This window comes from Pimephales promelas, chromosome 22 (assembly GCF_988280905.1).
Source record: "Pimephales promelas chromosome 22, fPimPro1.hap1.1, whole genome shotgun sequence".
In the NCBI taxonomy this organism is placed as follows: Eukaryota; Metazoa; Chordata; class Actinopteri; order Cypriniformes; family Leuciscidae; genus Pimephales; species Pimephales promelas.
This window is the reverse complement of record NC_142790.1, coordinates 25,532,507-25,552,787: the sequence shown is the minus strand read 5'-3', so window position 1 is coordinate 25,552,787 and position 20,281 is coordinate 25,532,507. Positions and strand designations below refer to the sequence as shown.

The 20,281-nt window shown below is 34.9% G+C and overlaps 4 protein-coding genes across 9 annotated transcripts in view; all 4 read right to left on the bottom strand.

Annotated features, from left to right (window-relative positions):
* Window positions 1-685: 685 nt before the first annotated feature.
* LOC120487991 (uncharacterized) lies at window positions 686-2,984 on the bottom strand. Its single transcript, XM_039684429.2, has 4 exons — window positions 2,594-2,984; window positions 2,098-2,202; window positions 1,847-1,948; window positions 686-1,100 (listed from the first exon to the last, which is right to left on the bottom strand). Exons 1-4 carry the CDS (start codon window positions 2,786-2,788, stop codon window positions 1,014-1,016), a joined length of 489 nt encoding a protein of 162 aa, XP_039540363.2. The 5' UTR covers window positions 2,789-2,984; the 3' UTR covers window positions 686-1,013.
* A 568-nt stretch (window positions 2,985-3,552) lies between these two features.
* On the bottom strand, window positions 3,553-7,222 carry LOC120488384 (uncharacterized). Its single transcript, XM_039685085.2, has 4 exons — window positions 6,921-7,222; window positions 5,924-6,034; window positions 5,593-5,694; window positions 3,553-4,745 (listed from the first exon to the last, which is right to left on the bottom strand). Exons 1-4 carry the CDS (start codon window positions 7,113-7,115, stop codon window positions 4,659-4,661), a joined length of 495 nt encoding a protein of 164 aa, XP_039541019.2. The 5' UTR covers window positions 7,116-7,222; the 3' UTR covers window positions 3,553-4,658.
* A 758-nt stretch (window positions 7,223-7,980) lies between these two features.
* Window positions 7,981-10,630, bottom strand: LOC148969626 (uncharacterized). The gene is made up of 4 exons (XM_089125834.1): window positions 10,406-10,630; window positions 10,037-10,147; window positions 8,554-8,649; window positions 7,981-8,359 (listed from the first exon to the last, which is right to left on the bottom strand). The coding sequence occupies exons 1-4, from the start codon at window positions 10,580-10,582 to the stop codon at window positions 8,273-8,275; spliced, it is 471 nt and encodes a 156-aa protein (XP_088981960.1). The 5' UTR covers window positions 10,583-10,630; the 3' UTR covers window positions 7,981-8,272.
* A 1,124-nt stretch (window positions 10,631-11,754) lies between these two features.
* slc4a2b (solute carrier family 4 member 2b) overlaps window positions 11,755-20,281 on the bottom strand; it is a 48,836-nt gene continuing 40,309 nt past the window's right edge. For all 6 annotated transcript variants that reach the window (XM_089125833.1, XM_039684728.2, XM_089125832.1 and 3 more), the window contains 10 exons: window positions 19,880-20,086; window positions 19,386-19,534; window positions 18,282-18,476; window positions 17,966-18,199; window positions 17,761-17,850; window positions 16,439-16,605; window positions 15,946-16,199; window positions 14,602-14,771; window positions 14,301-14,474; window positions 11,755-13,690 (listed from right to left, as the gene is read on the bottom strand). In XM_089125833.1, the coding sequence (XP_088981959.1) occupies window positions 13,610-13,690; window positions 14,301-14,474; window positions 14,602-14,771; window positions 15,946-16,199; window positions 16,439-16,605; window positions 17,761-17,850; window positions 17,966-18,199; window positions 18,282-18,476; window positions 19,386-19,534; window positions 19,880-20,086 (1,721 nt within the window). In that variant the 3' untranslated portion in view covers window positions 11,755-13,609. The remainder of the gene's footprint in view (window positions 13,691-14,300; window positions 14,475-14,601; window positions 14,772-15,945; window positions 16,200-16,438; window positions 16,606-17,760; window positions 17,851-17,965; window positions 18,200-18,281; window positions 18,477-19,385; window positions 19,535-19,879; window positions 20,087-20,281) is intronic.

The window sequence follows — 20,281 nt, the reverse complement described above, 5'->3', positions numbered from 1 at the left end:
CAGAATGACCCTAAAGAGAGACAAACCCAACATGATGCCAGAACATGGTTACAAAAGAGCAACAGTTCAGCCAAAGGCTAAGCAAATGCCTTTCTAAAAATTGCACTTGTTATTGTTACATTTCATAAATGATGATCTGAATTGTCAAAGTACTTTAGGGTCAAAGCAGTCTCCTCTCATTAACATTACTGGAGTGCTCGAAGACATGGTTTTGTGTCTGAATAAAGCCATAATTTGATGCTGGCTTCAACTGTAGTTGCTCTAACAGGTTTTCTGCTTTCTGTCTTATTGGCTGCTTTGACCCAAAACACTGTAGTTATAGCTGAGACTAAAGAGATTGGTTAGTGTTTTGGACATGTTGAGAAGACTCTGTTTTCTGTGTTGCGTAAGTAAATCCACTTTGCTTCATTCATATGATTGACTACAAGTGCACAATATCTTTAGATGCACAAAGAAGAGAAGAATGTTGTCTATTTCTCATTACAATTAACAGTGCAGAGCTATGACCGAGAGACATTATTAACAGAAAGTGATATTAAAGTGTGATAGGTTAGTAAGTTTAGTTCTCAACAAACACCATTAATGCCACAAGAGTGGAAGATCCATTTTCAGAAGTCCACACAAAAACATTTTACTTTGAAATATGTTGCCTACAAAAAAAATAAAATAATAATAATTAGCCATGTACGACTCAAAAATATTTCTTTATTTGAAATAGAGCACAAAATACACCATTTTTACCCAACTACCAAACCAAATGATGGTCACTCTGAATATTAAATGAATAGAAAAAAACAACAAAATGATGTAATCCTGTAATAAAATCTAATTCAAAATGTTTTTTTAATGATTATATTAAACAAACACCATCATTCATATTTCCACTAACACAGAGAAGTGAAGAAGGTTGTCTATTTCTCTATATGATAAAAAGTGAAAAGTTGCTCTGTATGTGACTGATGGCGATTACTGAATTTGTAAAATTAATAACAAAAAGTGATATGTTTCCTCCTCTAAGGCTTCCTCGCTGCCAGGAGGGATGGAGATCCATTAGAGTAGCTCACTTTTGTGCAATGTTCAACTCTCATATTCAACAATTCCTGAAATGAGAATAACAATTCATTTTCAATGATTTGTTTTAATTTTGTTTTAAATTAAAATTTTCTTTAAATCATTTCGGTGGTTTTATTATAATACTGTATGAAAGCAGAGAAAACAGAGTGAAATCAGGGCACAAAAATAAACAGTACATTTTTGTATTTTCTTTTTTTTTTTAAATGATAACTAGTGAATCTGATTTTATTTCAGTGAACAAAGGTGTGGGATGAGGGAGCTGATTTCCAAGGTTATATTATTACAAGGTTATTTTAGTAAAAATTAATTTAATTATTTATTACATTGAGATTTAATATATATATATATATTGAATTAGTTTATTTTTTCACTTAAAGGTGCTGTATGTAATTACTAAATGAACATGAGAAATGTTGCTTTGGCAACTAGCAGAAATTAAATAAGTTTAAGAGTTTTTTTAATAATTTATTTTGTATATAGTCTATCTTAATGATAACTTTTGTATGGTATTGGTTTACTAAACCCTACGTTGCATAATGGAGTTTATTTTTTCTGTTTCATCAGATGTGCCTGATTTCAGTTTCTATTCTTTGCAATACAATAAAACTTTCATGAAATCATAAAAAAAAATCAACTTGTCTTATTTCTTGTATATCAACAAATTTAGTTTGAGATAGGAAAAACTCTTGTTCAAAAGCTCAGTTCCCAGCCTGTTTACAGTGTTGATTTTGGGATAAATGGCAGGTGGTGACATGTTTGTGGGATGAATGACCTGTGTGAGCTGCGGTTTGTGAACACAGTGCACGTAAGGCTTCGGTACACTCTGGATCTCTCCACCGAAGGTCTTATAGCAGATCCCACAGTCAATCAGAGGCTACAGCAGACAAATGAGAAACACATGATCAATCATATTCATGCTAACACATGTAAAGCTCAATTTAAGACTGTTGAATTGGGTTAGACTAGAGCGAAAGGAACAATATAATCATGTGAAGTGCATGTTAAGTTATGAAAAAAACTTACTCTGTCATTTCTGAAAGCACATTTAGTCAGGATTGCAGTTCCTTTAGGGCATTTGGTGGCTTTGAGGTAGAAGTGATGGTAGATATAACTCACTCCAAACCCACCCTAGAATAAACCGGGTTACTGAATATCATAACTTCAGTGTATGTTAAAAACTCAGCATTTGTTTAAAAAATGTTTCTGTGACTCAGACTTGAACATCTCTAAGTAATGCAATTACCTTAATAATGTAAAAAAATATATATATATAGCAATTTGAATAGCTAAACAACTTTTAAAAGTATAAAAATAAATGATAAAGATCTGCAAAGAAGCTAAGTTATAGAAAGCTTCACATTATAAAGTGTTGCCTTTTAATGACACTATTAAAACATACAAAAAGTAGGCTAAACATTTACTTGAAGCTGATGTATGAAGCATTTAAAGGTATATTGATTGAAATGCGTGTAATGCCTTATAATTCATTTGTATGTTCTTTTCAAGTGAAGATACTTACATCAATGTCAGATTTGGCCAAACTCTTGAAGAAAAGAAAAACGTTCCTGATTGTCTGGTGCGAGTTGATTTGTTCCACAGCCAGTTCGACGCCTTTCCTGTAATTATCTGGAAGTTTGTTGAGATCCTCCTGCGCCTCCGACGTGCCAAGAAAAACTCCAGCGCCGACCAGGACGAGGAGCAGAATCACAGCCATCTTCACACAATCCTGAAAACCCCTCAGATGGGCTTATCTTTAGGTTATAGAGTTATGTGCCGCAGAAATTCAGACGAATGTAAACACTGAGATGTGTTGTCTAATCCCAGTACACGAGGGAGTGTGAGGCGAGAGGGAGAGATTGTGCAATGATGGGATTTTTGTGGGGTGAGTCCTCTTCCTTTGTGTGTTTTTGCTTTCACACACAAGAGGGAATTAATGTGAAATCATGCAGTCCGAGCGAGCGGACTGCCATCCAGTGGAGAACAGACACTAAAAACTAGGACTTTGGAGAGTTTTGGAGAATAGGTCACCTTTTTTTTCTTTTTGTTTTAAATAACAGTCTCATCCCAAGACGTCAGTTGACGTCTTGGGACGTCTTTTGACCATACGTCAACATCCGCCGTTTTAGGGTACCTTTTAACGTCAGTTACATGACGATCCTGGGACGTCATTACCTTTAACGTCAGTTAGGTGACGGGGTAGGTTTATTGGGGTAGGGGGTTAGGATCCGATAACGTCATCTTACCGACGTTAAAGGGTACCCTAAAATGGCGGATGTTGACGTATGGTCAAAAGACGTACCAAGACGTCAGTCATATGACGTCTTGGGATGAGACTGCTTTGTTTTAAACAAAACTGCTATCATCATGAGTTTCAGGCCAATTCTAATCTAAATACGAGTCAGTGAACTGTAAACCGAGCCGGATATGATCCAGTTTAACGGTCTACAAAAGGAAAAACAATGGTCTTAACAGAAGAGATTTCACTTGATATGTTTGTTCATTATATTTATTTGTATCTATTCATCTATGCAGTTACAAAGACAAAAGAAATCCAATGAACGTTCTTCAGGTCATTTGTAGGTGTATATTTTTATTATTTTAGAAAATAGTCATTTTCAATGTAATGCATTACAACAAGGTGTCAATAATGCATTAGTTATGCAATATAACATTCATTAACCTTTGTTGATGTTAGTAAATAATAATTTCATGTTCATGTTAACTCACATTGCTAACAGATACAACTTGTAATATATTAGTAAGTAGAAATTATAGTTAACTAAGATGACTTAAGTATTGTTTATCATTCGTTTATGATAAAAGTACACTATGTAACTGTTGGCCCTCTAGCGGTTGAAAAACAAAACCTCATGCATTTTGTAGAAGAACATTGTTTTGGCTGTGCTTTGGCGCTACATGTGGCAATTTATCCATTTAATAAAATACTTTACTCACCAGTTGAGTAATAAAAACGCAATCTTAGCGTCACTTTTACAATATTTCAAATCCATCAGTTCTGACCATCTCCAAAAAGCCAAGCCAATGTTGATTCTGGTTTCATTACGAACTCTGTCACGTTTTCTTTTTGCCAGCAGACTCTCCTCTATTCGGCCTACCAGTACATAGTGTACCTTTCACTAGATGTAAATGTAGTTAGTTTTACAATAAGGTTTTGTTAGTGTTACCTTTTTAAACAAGACCCTAAAATCTTGAATTACAAAATGCATATAAAGGAATATATACTGATATGCATTTGTAATGCCTTATTGCATGTTCTTTACTTGTAACCAATACATTTGAACATTTACCTGATCATGTGTTATAATGCATATCCATTTAAAGGCAATTTAAAATGTGTTCGTGTATAACCGTGAAAACCTAAAGTTAAGAAAAGTTAGGGTCACAGTGATGGTTGCTTTTGATAATTACAGTGGTAAAATGTTACATTTACTCTCACTTCAGTTCTTGTGAAGCAAATATGCGTGAAGAAAGAGCTGATTTGGCACTAAGGGCCAGACAAAAAACAGTTAAGATCATTGACACTGTGTTCTTCAAACCCTGAACATCCGAATGTCTCCAGCGGTTCATGAAGTTTTGACGGCCAGCAGGGTGGGGGATCCGCTACTGTAACCCATCTTATTACAGTGATCCATTCTCTCTTTCTCCATGTCCTTGGGATCAAAACAATTAAATAGTGATAGTTCATGATGAAGTGGATCATGCAAAACACAGCAAAGACCATTTCATTATCTGCTCTGGCACACTTATATTTAGAATAAAAGCAAAATTACGTCCTTACTGTTGAATGTGCAATACCCGAAGTCTCTTTATATGAAATATAATGGCCAATAACTCTTAGAAAAAAAAGTTCTGATGGGGTTTGTTAAAGAACTCTAGGGTTCTTGGCTCAATTTTTTTATGCCAAAAAGGTTCTTCTATATAAGGTGATTGCATAATTCTTTCATGTTTAACGGGTTACTTATTTTTTTCTAGTGATCAATTATGTTTACGAGATGTTTAATTCATGAAATTGAATTGAAATTGAAAAATGAATCGAAACAAAGGTAATGAATTAATACTAAATCCATAAAATGATCCCATCATAGGAACCCCTGCACTCTGGTTTCAAGTGGTTCCAAACCAAGCAATTCCATGGAAGAACCATATTTCTTTGGTTCCCCAGAGAACTTTTCAAACAAAAGTTCTTAAAAGAACCATTTTTCTCAGTGTGAAGAACCCTTTGTGGAATGGAAAGATTCCATGGATGTTAATGTTCTTCATGGAATCAATGCCAATAAAGAACCTTTATTTTGAAGTGTGTAAAAGCTAGGTAATACAAATGAATGTTGAATCTTTTCTTCTAAGAGTGAGTATGTGGGTTACCGCTGTCGGCGTTAGTTTGGACCAGACTGAACATGTTCAATCTGTTGTTTGTCTGTGTCTGTTGGGGCAGTGTGAACATGAGTTCTTTTTCATAAAATTGTTTGTCTGTGCAGTGTGATTGGCCTTTTGACACACCTCGGTGAGAGCAGGTTTATGCACACAGTTCACATATGGTTTGGGTTCTGACTCAATCGCTCCAGCGTAGGTCTTGTAGCAGATGGCACAGTCAATCAGAGGCTGTAGGGATTAATAAACACTAGTTTAATTGTATTGCACATTGAGAAATGATTTCCATTCATAAGGTACAATAACATGCTCTTATTGGATCATGTGTATGTTATTTAAATATAACCGCAGTTGTTTGTGCAATGTTAAAGCCTCAAGCTCTGTTCACGAATTGTACAGTTATGTGCCAAGGTGGAGCAAATCATTTCCTGTTATTTTAGACGATGTAAACCTCACTTACTCGATCATTCCTGAACGCACACCTGGTTGTATCAGCGTTCTCGGTTCCTCTTTGGCACTTGGTGGCTTTCAGATAAAAGTGATGGTAGATGTAGGTGACATCAAACCCTGCCTACAGAGATATTCATCCAGTTAGCAGAACACACATCAGGGTCGTTAACTAAAACTAAAACCATGAAATAATAAAAAAAAAATTCCATGACTTGAAAAAAAAAACATCCACTGAAATAAAATATAGCAATTTCTCATTTTTGTTTAGTTCAAGTTGAAGTACTAAAATAACTAAAAATAAGAACTTAGCAATATTTAAAATTCTCACAATTCTCACAATTCACACAATCTGATTCAAAATAAACAAGTTATAATAGTATATTGATGATACTAAAATAACACTCACTGACAGACTGAAATAAAATGATGAAAAAAGATTTATAAAAACTATTGTATACATGTTGATTAATAAATATTTTAGAAATTGTAATTTCTATATTTTAAATATGTACAGACTACAAAGTATTTTGTAAATAAATATTAATTCGTTAATACAATAAAAAAAATGTTAATTTAAAACATTTTATTTAGAGATGGTTGCAAATATTATACATTTAAAAACATAATTAGCCTATTATATATTTAAATATGTTAATATTTAAAAATGTTGTGAATATTCCAAAAATATATAAAATACATAAATCATTTTTTTTAAGAAAATGCTTAAGTAAACTTACAATATCTGATAAATTGGGGTGTTTTGGGCATTCAACCCCACTAGTTCATTTCCCACTTATGATGTATATTGTACATTCAAACTATATATTTGGCATTTCCCACTTCATGTGTACTTCTGGAAGCACATTACTTGTACTTTACATACTAGAAAATTCAATTTTAGCTTTTTGACTTAAAAAAAAAAAACAATGAATATGACGTGACGTCATGCCGAGTTACATTTTGGAAAAGTCAGTCAGTAAGAACAAAGAGAGAAAGTCTTACAGTACCTCAATTTGCGACTTCTGGATGCTTTTAAAGAAGAGAAAATGTTGCTGGACGCCTTCGTGAGCATTGACATTTTGCAGAGCGAGCTCCACACCTTTCTTGTAGGAATCTGTGAGTTTGCTGAAGGAGCTTTGCGCCTCAGAGGAGGTCAGGAAGACTCCAGCGAGAAACAGCAGAGCAAACGGCGGCAGAGGCATCTTCGACCAGTCTGAACAACACCTCCTGCTGCACTCGATGAAGAACACACTCGTTCCAGGAAGTCTGCCTTTTTTTTTGTCTGGTTGTTGGGTAACGCGGTGTAAAATGGCTGTTAGTGAGGTAAACCACGAGTTGATATGGCGGCATGGCCTGTTTAGTTGCTTTTATTTGCCAACGAAGTTTAGTTTCTGGTATAAAACGACAATAACATAAACAAACATGCATAAACAAACTTAAATTCTGCGTTATTTATATTTTTATATTTATTTACTGATTTAAAGTCACCAGAAAATCGAAATTTGACAATTATTTTTTATGGAATTTGCAGTATTTATAAAAACAAACATGCATAAACAAACTTAAAGTTTGCGTTATTTATATTTTTATATTTATTTACTGATTTAAAGTCACCAAAAAAATCGAAATTTGACAATTATTTTTATTATTATTTATTTTATGGAATATTATGCAGTATTTATTAAATTATTTATCGGTCAATTTAATCGACAAATCAAAGCAAATCACTGCCATCCAATCAAATCCACACATGGATAAAAGCTAGTCTCGCCCAACATTTTTTCTTGTTCAGAGGAATTAAGCATGTTTCCGCCTCGGAATAAAACAATTTTTAAAGATAATTGCGACTACATCTCACAGTTCTGACATTTTTTCTCCAAATTGCCTGCTAAAAAGTCAGAATTGTGAGATATAAACAGTTAATTTGAGAAAAAACATGCTGCGATTGAAACACATAGGTCCTGATATAGCCTACTAAACATCATTAGCGTCATCATTAGTCCATAAAAAACACACAATATGCACTATGACGTTCTAATCCCAAATAATCACAGAATTACTGAAACATGTATTTTGTAAAGTATTTTATTGTACTGACAAACTAAATAACTTTATTGAATAGAGTAATCTGCTCTAATATCATTATAATGCTTTATAATGACATTCATTAATATTTGAAAGAGGTTAAAGGAGTTTTAGGAAACTTTGCTTTGTTATGCGCAAAAAAATCTTCAGGCGCTGAACAAATAATGGATTTTTCTCTTATGCAACAAACATCCCGTATTGATTTACTGTAGAAAATGTGACAACACATGCTGTGTTTCAGATTCCTTCACATCAGAGGTCAGATGAAGCTTCTCTAGGATCCAGTGTACGCCACAGGAGTCGGGGTCAGACTGCCGAAACCCGCCTGGTAACAGCCAATCTCTCGCTCTCTCTTGCTTTCCTTGTGTTCAGACAATCAGACAAAGGGTCAGCTCTACACACAAGTTTTGTACATCCTGGGATTCTATTGCATTACATATGTTGGGAAAAACATTTGCAAAGATTGACATTATTTTAGCATTAATGATAAAATCAAGTGTAGTTCCAGCTAATTAAATGAATCGTTTAAAAATGAAGAACATGAAGAGGGAATACCTTTGAGAGCACTTGTCGATACATACAGTTTAAATAAGGTTTGCCACCAATTACCCCAGCAGAGATCTTGTAGCAGATCACACAGTCAATGAGAGGCTGGAGGAATATGGAAATTGAGTCGGTTAGTTAAAAAAAAAACTTAATCTGCTGTGGTGTAACTAAATATATACTGTATACAAGCATGTATGTAAGTACATTGTCTGTATTAAACCTGGTAACAATGCATGAGACACTAACAAAAATTATTTTCAAGAGTTGTTATCACATTTTTTCTATTGTCAAATCAACTTAAATAATTTATTTAGTTGAGATAACTTATTATTTTGAGTTTCTGATTACATTAATCTCCTTCATTGTATTAACTCACTTTTTCCAGTTCAATCAACTTAAAATTTTAAGGCAACCAAGTTACTTACTTTTTTTTTTAAGTTAAACCAACAATATTTTTACAGTTGTATCAATAGCAAAAAATAGCCAGACTTTCAGACATATTTATTTCAGCTACAGTATTGCTGAAAAGTTTGGGTTCAGTATTTTTTTTAATTAATATTTTTATGCTGCAAGGACACATTAAATTGCTCAAAAAAAGACAGTAAAGACATTTATAATTTTACAAAAGATTTCTATTAGTTCAAATACATGCTGTTCTTTATATTCAAAGAATCCTGGGGGAAAAAAATCCACAAAAATATTAAGCAGCACAACTCTTTTCAACCTTCACTGTAAAAAATATTGTTGGTTTAACCTAAAAAAAGTAAGTAACCTGGTTGCCTTAAAATTTTAAGTTGATTGAACTGGAAAAAGTGAGTTAATACAATGAAGGATATTAATTTAATCATGAGAAACTCAAAATAATACGTTATCTCAACTAAATAAATTATTTAAGTTGATTTGACAGAAGAAAAAATGTTGTGATAACAAATCTTGAAAATATTTTTTACAGTGTTGATAATAATAATAATAATAAATGTTTCTTGAGCAGCAAATCATTCTTTCATTGTTATTATTATTATCATTGTTGAAAACAGTTGTGCTGCTTAATATTTTTGTGGATTTTTTAAGGATTCTTTGCAAAGAATAATTGCAACCATAACAGGAATAAATTGTTTTAAAATGCATTGAGATAGAACAAATATTTTAAACTGTAATTGTTCACAATATTGGTGTTTTTACTCCTTATACTTTTTTTGAACTCCTTTTTGGACACTCCTTTATACTCCTAATAAATCAAACTCAGTGAGCAAAAGAGAGTTTTCAAAAACATCTTACTGATCCCAAACTTGTGCATGGTAGTGTATGTAACTATTATAAATTGGAGATTGCAAAATGCAACAAAATGGTTCTTTAAAGCACCTCTTATTTAGATTTAATAAGTGTTGCATTTACTCTGACCAAATGAAAAACAGCCGATCTTCATAATATGACATCAATGGGTTTCTAAAATGCGTATGTGCTTTAAATGAACAAGACAAGTCACACTTACCCGATCGTTCCTGAACTCACATGTGGTCGTATCAGCGTTCTCCGTTCCTTTCAGGCATGTTGTGGCTTTCAGATAAAAGTTATGATAAATGTAGGTGACACCGAACCCAGCCTACAGAGAGAGGATTTATACATCCACAGTAAATCCACATCCACCAACTCTAAATTTAGCAACTCAATTCTGTCCTCTTTTTTTGTTGTTGGGTCTCCGGAGATTTTCGATATTCGATTTCTGACCTAAAAATGGCTTGGCATCAAGAGTGTTTCGAATATCTGACCTACTCCTCGGGATGTGTGATGGATTAGAATATAATTTCAGAACATCTTTTCCCTGAAGAGGATAAAAAGCCCAAAAGAAGAATGCAGTTACCTGAATTTCTGCCTGATGAATAGCTTTAAAGAAGAGAAAATGGTGCTTGATGGCGTGACGGGCATTGATCTGATGTAAAGCCAGCTCCACTCCTTTCTTGTAGATATCTGGGAGCTGTTGTGCGTCATTCGGGGAGACTCCAGCAGTGAGCAGCACGACCAACAGAAGCAGAGCCATCTTTAACACAGTCTGAACTTCAACTCCTCCTGCAAATATGTCTGCTTGGCCAAAAAAAAAAACAGGTTAAACATTCTCTAAAACAGCCACTGTTCATGTGGAGCCCTGGCATCATGCCTAGAAGTCAGGGACTAAATGATGAGAAGAACATTGCCACAATTATTAATTGCTTTTAAATTCAGCTGTAGTAATGAGGATTTGTTTGTCATTACCGCACACACTTGAACCAGAACATAAATCTAATTAGTTCAATTCAATTTGCACATTGCACAACTAGTCAGTTTGGGCCGTGGCAGTAAAGTTCATTGACTCGTAGCTAGCTGCCAAATGGCTAATGATAGCTGTGTATACACTGTAAAAAAAATATTGTTGGTTTAACTTAAAAAAATAAGTAACCTGGTTGCCTTAAAATTTTTAGTTGATTGAAATGGAAAAATTGAGTTAATACAATGAAGGAGATTGATTTAATCATCAGAAACTCAAAATATTATGTTATCTGAACTACATAAATTATTTAAGTTGATTTGACAAAAGAAAAAATGTTGTGATTACAAATCATGAAAATATATATTTTTTTTTTTTACAAAATATTGTTGGTTTAACTTAAAATAAGTAACCTGGTTGCCTTAAAATTTTAAGTTGATTGAACTGGAAAAAGTTAATACAATGAATGAGATTGATTTAATCATCAGAAACTCAAAATAATAAGTTATCTGAACTAAATAAATTATTTAAGTTGATCTGACAAAAGAAAAAAATGTTTCGATAACATTTTTACAGTGTATATATAGCTATTATTGAGTTATTGGCTTTTTTGTTGCTCATCATCAGTCTTTAGTGTCACATGATCCTTCAGAAATCATTCTAATATTTATTATTCAAACATTTATTATTAGTTTATGTTTTGTGGAAACGGTGATATTTTTTACAGTTAAAAAGAACAGCATTTTATTGTAAATAAAAATATTTTGTAACATTAGAAATGTATTCACTAAATGATTCACTTCTGATCACTTCTAATGCATCCTTGTGGAATGAAATATGAATTTCTTTCAAGAAAAAAATCTTACTGACCACATACTTTAGTACAAAAAAAAGTATCTTTTTTTGCAGTATTGCTTTTTAAACCTTAAATATAAATACAAAAACACACAAAAAACATGAATAGCCAATTTAAATAGAAAAATCAACTTTATTTGCAATATTCGGAATTGACTGTAAATATTGCATTATGTACAGTGGAACATTTAAAAATCAAATATTCAACAAAATAAAAACGATGCATTAAAAAAGATGTCCACAGATGGTAAATGACCCTCACTTCCCTTTGCCATACTTTTGTAACAAATATCACCAGACTTTAAAATGACCACAATGTTCCAGCATTAACCTTCATGAACCCCGTAAAGCATCCATAATAAATACCATCGACAAACAAGTGCTGCAGAGAATCCACACAGTACAGATCCAGTAGCAGAACAAAACCTGCATTCACACTGAACCTCAAACCGTCCGATTTCCCAGAGTTCAACGCATCTTGACGCAAACCTGGAACCAGTCGCTGAACACGGGCAGAGGGAATCTCGACAAAGTACAACGTGATGAAGGTCCTGATTCACTAAACCATGACACAGACAACATTTTATAAAAATATTCTCAAATCAATCGCATGTACGCTACCCAATTCCTAGTCGGATAAAAATAACCTCTACACAATTTCATTTAGAGTTTCATTTCAGTCATTAGTTAAGCGCATACATAAGCTAATGCGTAACTTGCATAATGCGTTCCTATAATTAAAAGATCTGATTCTGGAATGTAAATAGCGCTCAAATGAGCTAAAGCACTTGTTTTGTAGCATGTTTAAAACACAATGGTGAATTATAGAAAGGACAAACATAACATAACACGTGCGTAACTGAATTATTTAACCGTAACCAAATCATTAAATTTGTTCATTTCATTCCTGATGGCCTGTGCGCACAAAATATTGTGAAAGTGAGTGTACGTGCAGTGGGATATTAGTGATAACTAGTGATATTATTCAGGAATTCTGTGGCAAAATCCCTCATGAACTGACATAAATAATACGGTTCCCCTGTTAAACGCATAAATAATTAGTAAGTGTATCAGCTGAGAACTGGTGTTGAAAAGAACAGGCTTCTGTTTTAGTGTTAATTCAACGTTATATGTGGAAAGACTTTATAAATGTGGTAGAAATTACAATTCATCAGGTGTGCATTTCCCCAAAGCATTGTTAGCCAAATATGGACAGTTCAGTTGAAACGATGGGACTCGAGATCTATAAATGGCTTATCAGGTCAACATGTTTAGCTCTTACAAACGAACCATTATAAACTGAATGCTACAATTTTAGGATCATCTGTAGGGATGCTCCTGTTCTTTTTCTCAAAATGGGTTTTAGGACCCCAAACTAGGTCACTAGTGAATGCATCTGGGATTTACTAAAGCTAATCTGCAAACCGCTCAAGATCACCAAAACTGCAGATAACTCGCTCTGAACGCATTTGCACCATATATACTGCACATATAGAGTTGGTGACTGTTTAGAAATAGAAAAAGTGTGAATGGACAGCAACAATGGAAAAAAAAATACTGTCGGTTGTGATTGTGTCGGGTGAGTCATAAATAAAGTAAAACTATTAAAAGCACAGACATACATATTATATGAAATGGGCCTTGGCAATCTTCCTTAATCATGTATACCAAAAAAACTACATAAAATATTGCATGGGCCCTGAATGGTGCTGGGAATGTCCAGTTAACCCCATACGATACATTCGGTTTCCTCATAGGCGACAGATACGCTTGGTACAGGCCATAGCAGCTCAAACCGTCTAAAACAAGTGAAATTGTTGCCAGATTTCACATAATATTCTCTCCTCTACAGCATGTCAAGACTCACTGTGCGATTTGGTTTGTCAAAGTTTAAAAAGCTACCGTCCTATTGGCCAATAGCCTGACTGACAGGAAGACAGGTGAGAGACGGACAGCTGTGGTCGCGGCTCAGACTGGCATGTGCATCTCTGTGTATTCGTCGTGTCCCTCCTTCTCGACAAAAGTGGGCTCTGCATCATCAGCGTCCAACTGGAGAGAAGTTAACAAAAAAATAGTTAACATGAATTTGAAAATGAAACCTACTTTCTTTATGGCTTTTTGTGCATGATTCATGTGTTCACATTATTCCAAAGGGTAAAAATAACGTCCTCTCAAAATAAAATAAAAAATTTAGGAATTAAAATGGGTTGTGAACACCATTTCAAACAGACTTTTAAAAGACATGTGTTTCCTAACTATATATAAATTTGAAAGAAGTCTCATCTGCTCACCAAGACTGCATTCATTTGATGAAAAATATAGTAAAAAAAACACATTATGGTGGAATATTAAAACAATTTAAAATAAAATGTATTTTATAAAAATGTAATTTACTCCTGTGTCTTTAGTCACATGATCCTTCAGAAATCATTCTAATACTCTGATTTGCTGCTCAAGAAACATTAGTTGTAATCAAGGTTGAAAATAGTTCATATTTTTGTGGCAAAAGTTTCTTTTATTGAATAGAAATGTCAAAAAAGCCAACAGAGATCTTTATTTACTGTCACAATAAATCTTACTGACCACAAACTTTGAACAATAGTGTATCCCTAGTGTAAAAGCAAGCAAAAATCTCTTTGTGTGTGCAAAAGATCCTTACACACTGCATTTCCCGAGGGCTAAAGATGCGTGACAGAAGAAACATCTTGACAGGGACGGTCAAGATGAGAACGAATGGGAAAGCCAGCGACGCCACGGTGGACATGACCGCCCAGAGGACAGCGAGACACACCACCTGTATCAATGTGTACAGATGCATACGCAGGGTCCGCACCTGAGGAACAGATTTAGTGTAAAAGATTTCTTTAAAACATCTGATACCATGTGACAGCCAGTCCTTTTTTTAAGAGAATGAACCAAAATCCTCTTTATTCATTACAAAAAGCAGCTTGGGTCCTGACCTTGCGCACGTAAGTGTGGTCGGGGTGGTATTTTGGGGGCATCAGCAGGAGCATGATCCGTTCGGTCAGCTGGATGCCGTTCAGCGACATCACACCCATGTACAGGAAGATGCCAAACAGCACAGCGATCGGGATTTGACGGAGCAGGTCACCGATTACTATTGAGAGACCTACAGCCAACGAAATTTGCAGAATGACTACATTTATAGGCCTTTAACTCATGTCAATACACACAATAGTCATTTACACGGATTTATTGTGCATGTAATAAAATAGTATGCATCTCAAAAGAACTATATACTGTGCGTTACCTTGATTGTACCATGGGTAAAGGGTGTTTAAACCCATTTAAATTGGGTTAAAATTAGGGCTGTGAAAATCCAAAATAAAAGTTTGTGTTTACATAATGTATGTGTGTAGTGTGTATAATTATTTTGTATATATGAAGAGTTCAGATGCAAAAGCCTCTAAGTGCCATTTTGAAATTTTCTTCTAGAATGATCATTTTTATCAAGCTTATATATTTAAGTTCAGTAATTTCACTTAAATGGCAATTCATAGGTAATCTTCATTGTCATTTAAGTGAAATTACTGAACTTAAATATATATGCTTGATAAAAATGATCATTTTAGAAGAAAATTTAAAATGGCACTTAGAGGCTTTTGCATCTGAACTCTTCATATAAATTCACATAAATATTTTTTATATATTAATAACACATTTTTCTTAAATATATACATGCATATATTTATGTATAATATTAATTTTAAAATAAATAATATATATAAAGTATATACATGCAAAGATTTCTTAATTATATACATGCATGTGTGTGTATTTATATATACTAAATTATTATACACACCGCACACATATATTATGTAAACACAAACGTTTATTTTGGATGCGATTAATCGTTTCACAGCCCTAGTTAAAATCACGTCTGATTGCGTGTTGTTTTTCTAAATCGGTGGCAACAGCAATATGATAAAATACACAAATTTCCAATATATAATTACATTTACCTGTTTGATGATGAGAAAAATGAATTTTAAATAAATAAATAAAAATGTATTCAAACTATCCATATTGGTAGCACTTTATTTCAATGGTCCACTTAGGACATTTTACTAACTATAAATAACTTTGCATCTCAATGTCAACTATCAGTCATTTAAGTCTTTGAGTATGAAATAAAGTGTAAGCCCAGTGTACCTGACATTTCACTATTCATCAAGATTGTATTATTCGTTAATGAGATTAATTGATCTCTCAGTAGTTTCTGATCTCATCAGGTTGCAATACAATTGATAATGTTTGGAATTGTCATTGTTGAAACACACCTACAAGTATCGCCACCAGTAACCCGGTCACCCTCTGCTCCTTGATCTCCTGGATTCGAGGTTTGTCTCCTGGGGCGACGGCTTTGCTCATCACGGTGAGGGCGTTGGCGTGGGTTACGGAGCGCACGGTGGCCGCGGCCATCCACGGCAGGCCGAACAGAGCGCTGGTGCCGCCCAGAATCACGATGATCAACAGGTCCAGATGGAAACCAGAACCCTTGACCAGCATGCGCTCTTTCTTACTGACGATCAACCTAGAAGAAGAGAGCGTCTTTAATGCTGCCATGATTTAAACTTAGAAAAAAGAAAAAACAGCAGCATTTATTACAAATTAAAAAGCTATAAATAAATAAAAACATGAACCAGAAAATGTTGTGATAAAAAAAAAAAATGTGAAAAGATTTTTTTCTAGCACAAAAAATACATTGCTAAAAATATTTTTTGAGCTCTATAAATGTAATTATAATGACACAAAGCATGGCAATGGACTCACGTGGTGATTTGCGTTTCCATAAAGATGAGGATGAAGACGAGCAGAGCGGGAAGGATACTGGCAAACATCATCCAGATGGGGAACTGACCATCACTGCCCAGAGGATTGACTATCCAAGCACGCTTATCAGGACTCGTCACTGAAAAACCTCGCGGGACACTGAGTTTCTGTAGGGTGGAGCATTCAGAAGGTTATAAATAAATTAATAACAATAAAAAGCATGATTATTAATTATTTATAATTTACAGATCGCCTATAGGAACATTGTGATGGAGAAAAAAAATATTTGTCAAAGCTTTCGCGTTCTCTCCCAAATGTTTGTCAACCCTCCCGTTTTTTCCGGGTTTCTCACGTATTTTAAATCTTTTCCAGCTGTCTTCCCGTTTTAGTATTTTCCCGTAAAATATCCCGTATTTTTACGCTCTGATTGTGTGAGACGTACAAGCTCGGACAGATTCGGCTTGAAGTCGTTCATCGTCGGATGTGGCGCCGCGCGCTGTTATAGGCCGGAGACACACTGGCTGCGTGGCGTGTCCGTTTTTATTTCGGCTCCCATGTTAACAGAGCTTGCACACTGCCTGTGCGACACGCATGTCTCCAGAAAACGCATGCTTGTTAGAAATAGAACTGACGCCTATTTTTCACACGACACGAAAGCATGTTGAAAGCGTTTCCAGGCAAAAAAATAAATAAAAAATAGGAAACAATGTTTATATGTCATTTTGTTCATGAGAACATTTTCATAAATTACATTTTGATGTTTGAAAGTCTTGGTTTTGACATAAATTCAGATATCAATGTAATTTATACAAATAATTATAATAATAATAATAATTATCGATTTTCAAATATTGCCATTATTTTTGCCTATATATAATTTCATGTCATTTTTTTTTTAAACAATCGAGTCCTGGTGTCCACTACAGACGTCATTAGCATAACATATGAATAAAATGGGTTCTGGGCCTCAGGAGGATATAAAGATAGGATAGACTACAATAACAAGTGTGTAAAGCTACAAAATGTGTAAATGTTATTGAAATATAGACAGACAGCCCGCTTCCCTATTTTGCGGATTTTGGAAGATGTGTGATAACAGTTTTTTTTCTTTAAATGACACACTGTCTCTTTGTCTCTCACACATATGTAGGCTAGTTATAAACTGACGACAAGATCCATAATTCCGCTTAAAGCTGAAAAACGTCATCAATATACACCTTTCTTATTGTAAGAGGTTAGCGACCCCTGGTGGCGAAAAATCCTGCATATTGTACATTTAATAACTTCAAATCATCTGCTAATCGCTAACTGTCCATCGTCACCTGTGTGTACGTGTCTTGAATGCTGTAGTCTACCAGAACCATGATGAGGATGGCAATAGGGACTCCAAAATCTCCAATAACTCTTCTCAACTGTAAAAAAGAGTAGATGAAAAAAGACAGAAGATGACGAATTTCAACCACATTTTTCTTTGCAATGTGTTAACCACTCGGCAGTACTGGGTCAGTTGATCAGACGGCACCTTACCCTGCCGGGGAAGAAGGCACTGTTTTTGAACTTGCGCAGGTAGAAGGCGATGAAGAAGGTCCCAGACATGAGCACAAAGGACAGCAGAGCAGTATTAGGTTCACCGACCACCTTCAGCGTCTCCGGCGTACTGCTGTTCGCCATAAATGGACTTAAAGTGCTCGAGTTGTACATCGAATCGTTCACATCAACCGCCATAGCAGAGCAGCGTCTCAAAGGATGTTCCTGGAATGTCTGTGGGATACATCAGCAGTCAAGAGGACTTTTCACGATTATATATGCAGACAAAACACAATCACAAGACGACTCAAAGCACCTTGATCAGTTTCGAGAAGGTCTCGTAGATGAAGATGAGAGAGATGAGGAATGAGAAGATCTCCTGGGTGAAACGAGAGACAAATCGAACCAGGAAGCTGCCTTCAAATGCCACCACCAACACCACGATGATGATGAGCCAAAAACCGATCCAAACGCGACCTGTCAGGTACTCCATATCATTGCCCTTACAGAACTGGAGAAGAAGAGGACAGAGTGTTTAGTTTTGGGTGAACTTAAACTGAATTAACTTACTAACTTGTTTTTATTACTGATTTTGCTTCATAACTAATGAACTTTGCAACATTCACATAAATAGTGCTGGTTTATGCATCAAATATGAACAACAGTAATACTAATGGAAGTAATTGGTTTGAAATCATTTGCTAACTGATTTCTATCCACTGTAATCTTTGAGTATGCGTCTTAAAAAACGTATTTAAACTTGATCTTTAACAGCAGGGATCGTTGTCTTGTTTAAAGGAGTAGTTCACTTTTAAAAAAACTTTTAATGATAATTTACTCACCCCCATGTCATCCAAGATGTCCACGTCTTTCTTTCTTCAGTCGAAAAGAAATTAAGGTTTTTGATGAAAACATTCCAGGATTTTCTCTATATAATGGACTTCATTGGGAACCAAACGGTTGAAGGTCCAAATGAGAGTTTTAGTGCAGCTCCAAAGGGCTTTAAACGACACCAGACGATGAATAAGGGTCTTATCTAGGACCCTTCGAGTCAAGACTCGAAAAAAGATTTGTTCATTTTGATGAACAAGTTTGAACAGTTACGAACGCGCATCACAGAACAGAGGAAGGCGACCATTTGTGCTTATAAAACTTAAACTTTGTTATATATTTTTAAAATGATCAATAGTTTCCCTAAATAAGACCCTTATTCATCGTCTGGTGTTGTTTGAAGCTGCACTGAAACTCTCATTTGGACCTTGAACCGTTTGGTTCCCATTGAAGTCCATTATATGGAGAAAACCATGGAATGTTTTCATCAAAAACCTTAATTTCTTTTAGACTGAAGAAAGAAAGACATGGACATCTTGGATGACATGGGGGTGAGTAACTCCTTTAAGGAACCGCATTATAAACTCACAGAGAAGAAGGCTTCTTCAAACACCAGGATAGGTCCAGAGAAGCCCACCACCAGAAGAGGTTGAGCTCCGAGCAGACAGAACAACACACCCTGAATACATGTGGCCACTATCAGCTCCGACACGCCAATGAGCCCTTCAGTCTTCTCACCTGTACACATAAAACATGAGTCATGAATTATTGAACATCGATGTCAGACACATATGCCGTCTGGAGTTCAGGGCATCTCATTTAAAATGCTTATCGGAATCAGAGCCACTAATAGCGTTTATCACGATTAACCTTTTGTTAAATAACTGGTCACTTACTGGTTGGTTACATCTTCATGGTGACTAATTTAAGTCAGTTTTGGATAAATTTTTTTTTTCAAACAATGTCCGAAAATTCTCATCTCAAAAACTCAGTGGCAGCAGATCACATGCATTTAAAATGAGTATTTTTCATGCATATAAGAACTTAAATCTCTTTTAGCAAAAGAACAACATCACAACTGACCCAGAAGGCCTCCAAACGTGATGGCAGGAGAAAGAGCAGCAAAATAGATAAAGATGACAGCAGCCATGCACTGGGGGTTCAGCGCATCCTTGAAGTCACTGATGTACTTTGGGTAACGGCGCTGGGCGTCACGGATCAGTCCACCAAACAGACGGCCTGTGCGTCTTAGAGGGTCGTCTTCTGGTTTAAAGGGCGCCAACAAGGCCTCTGATTTACACATCAAGAGAGAATTTGAGATATTATTAAGAAATATTAATTATTAATAAAATAAATAGACTAAACAAGCATACATAAAATGTAAAAACTGAAAGCACAAAACAAAAACAAAAAACAAAGTACAAAAAAGACAGAGCAGCAATAAGGTAAAAAAAATATATAAAATAATATAAGACAAAATAAAAC

Excerpts from the sequence above, each read along its gene's own strand:
- LOC120487991 (XM_039684429.2), bottom strand. The coding sequence starts at position 2,788 with ATGGCTGTGATTCTGCTCCTCGTCCTGGTCGGCGCTGGAGTTTTTCTT. Across the intron at positions 2,203-2,593 it reads TGGCCAAATCTGACATTGAT|GGTGGGTTTGGAGTGAGTTA; the intron begins GTAAGTATCTTC and ends GGTTTATTCTAG. Across the intron at positions 1,949-2,097 it reads GTGCTTTCAGAAATGACAGA|CCTCTGATTGACTGTGGGAT; the intron begins GTAAGTTTTTTT and ends TGTCTGCTGTAG.
- LOC120488384 (XM_039685085.2), bottom strand. The coding sequence starts at position 7,115 with ATGCCTCTGCCGCCGTTTGCTCTGCTGTTTCTCGCTGGAGTCTTCCTG. Across the intron at positions 5,695-5,923 it reads GTGCGTTCAGGAATGATCGA|CCTCTGATTGACTGTGCCAT; the intron begins GTAAGTGAGGTT and ends TAATCCCTACAG. Across the intron at positions 4,746-5,592 it reads ATAAACCTGCTCTCACCGAG|GACATGGAGAAAGAGAGAAT; the intron begins GTGTGTCAAAAG and ends TTTGATCCCAAG.
- LOC148969626 (XM_089125834.1), bottom strand. The coding sequence starts at position 10,582 with ATGGCTCTGCTTCTGTTGGTCGTGCTGCTCACTGCTGGAGTCTCCCCG. Across the intron at positions 10,148-10,405 it reads TTCATCAGGCAGAAATTCAG|GCTGGGTTCGGTGTCACCTA; the intron begins GTAACTGCATTC and ends CTCTCTCTGTAG. Across the intron at positions 8,360-8,553 it reads ATCGACAAGTGCTCTCAAAG|GAAAGCAAGAGAGAGCGAGA; the intron begins GTATTCCCTCTT and ends TCTGAACACAAG.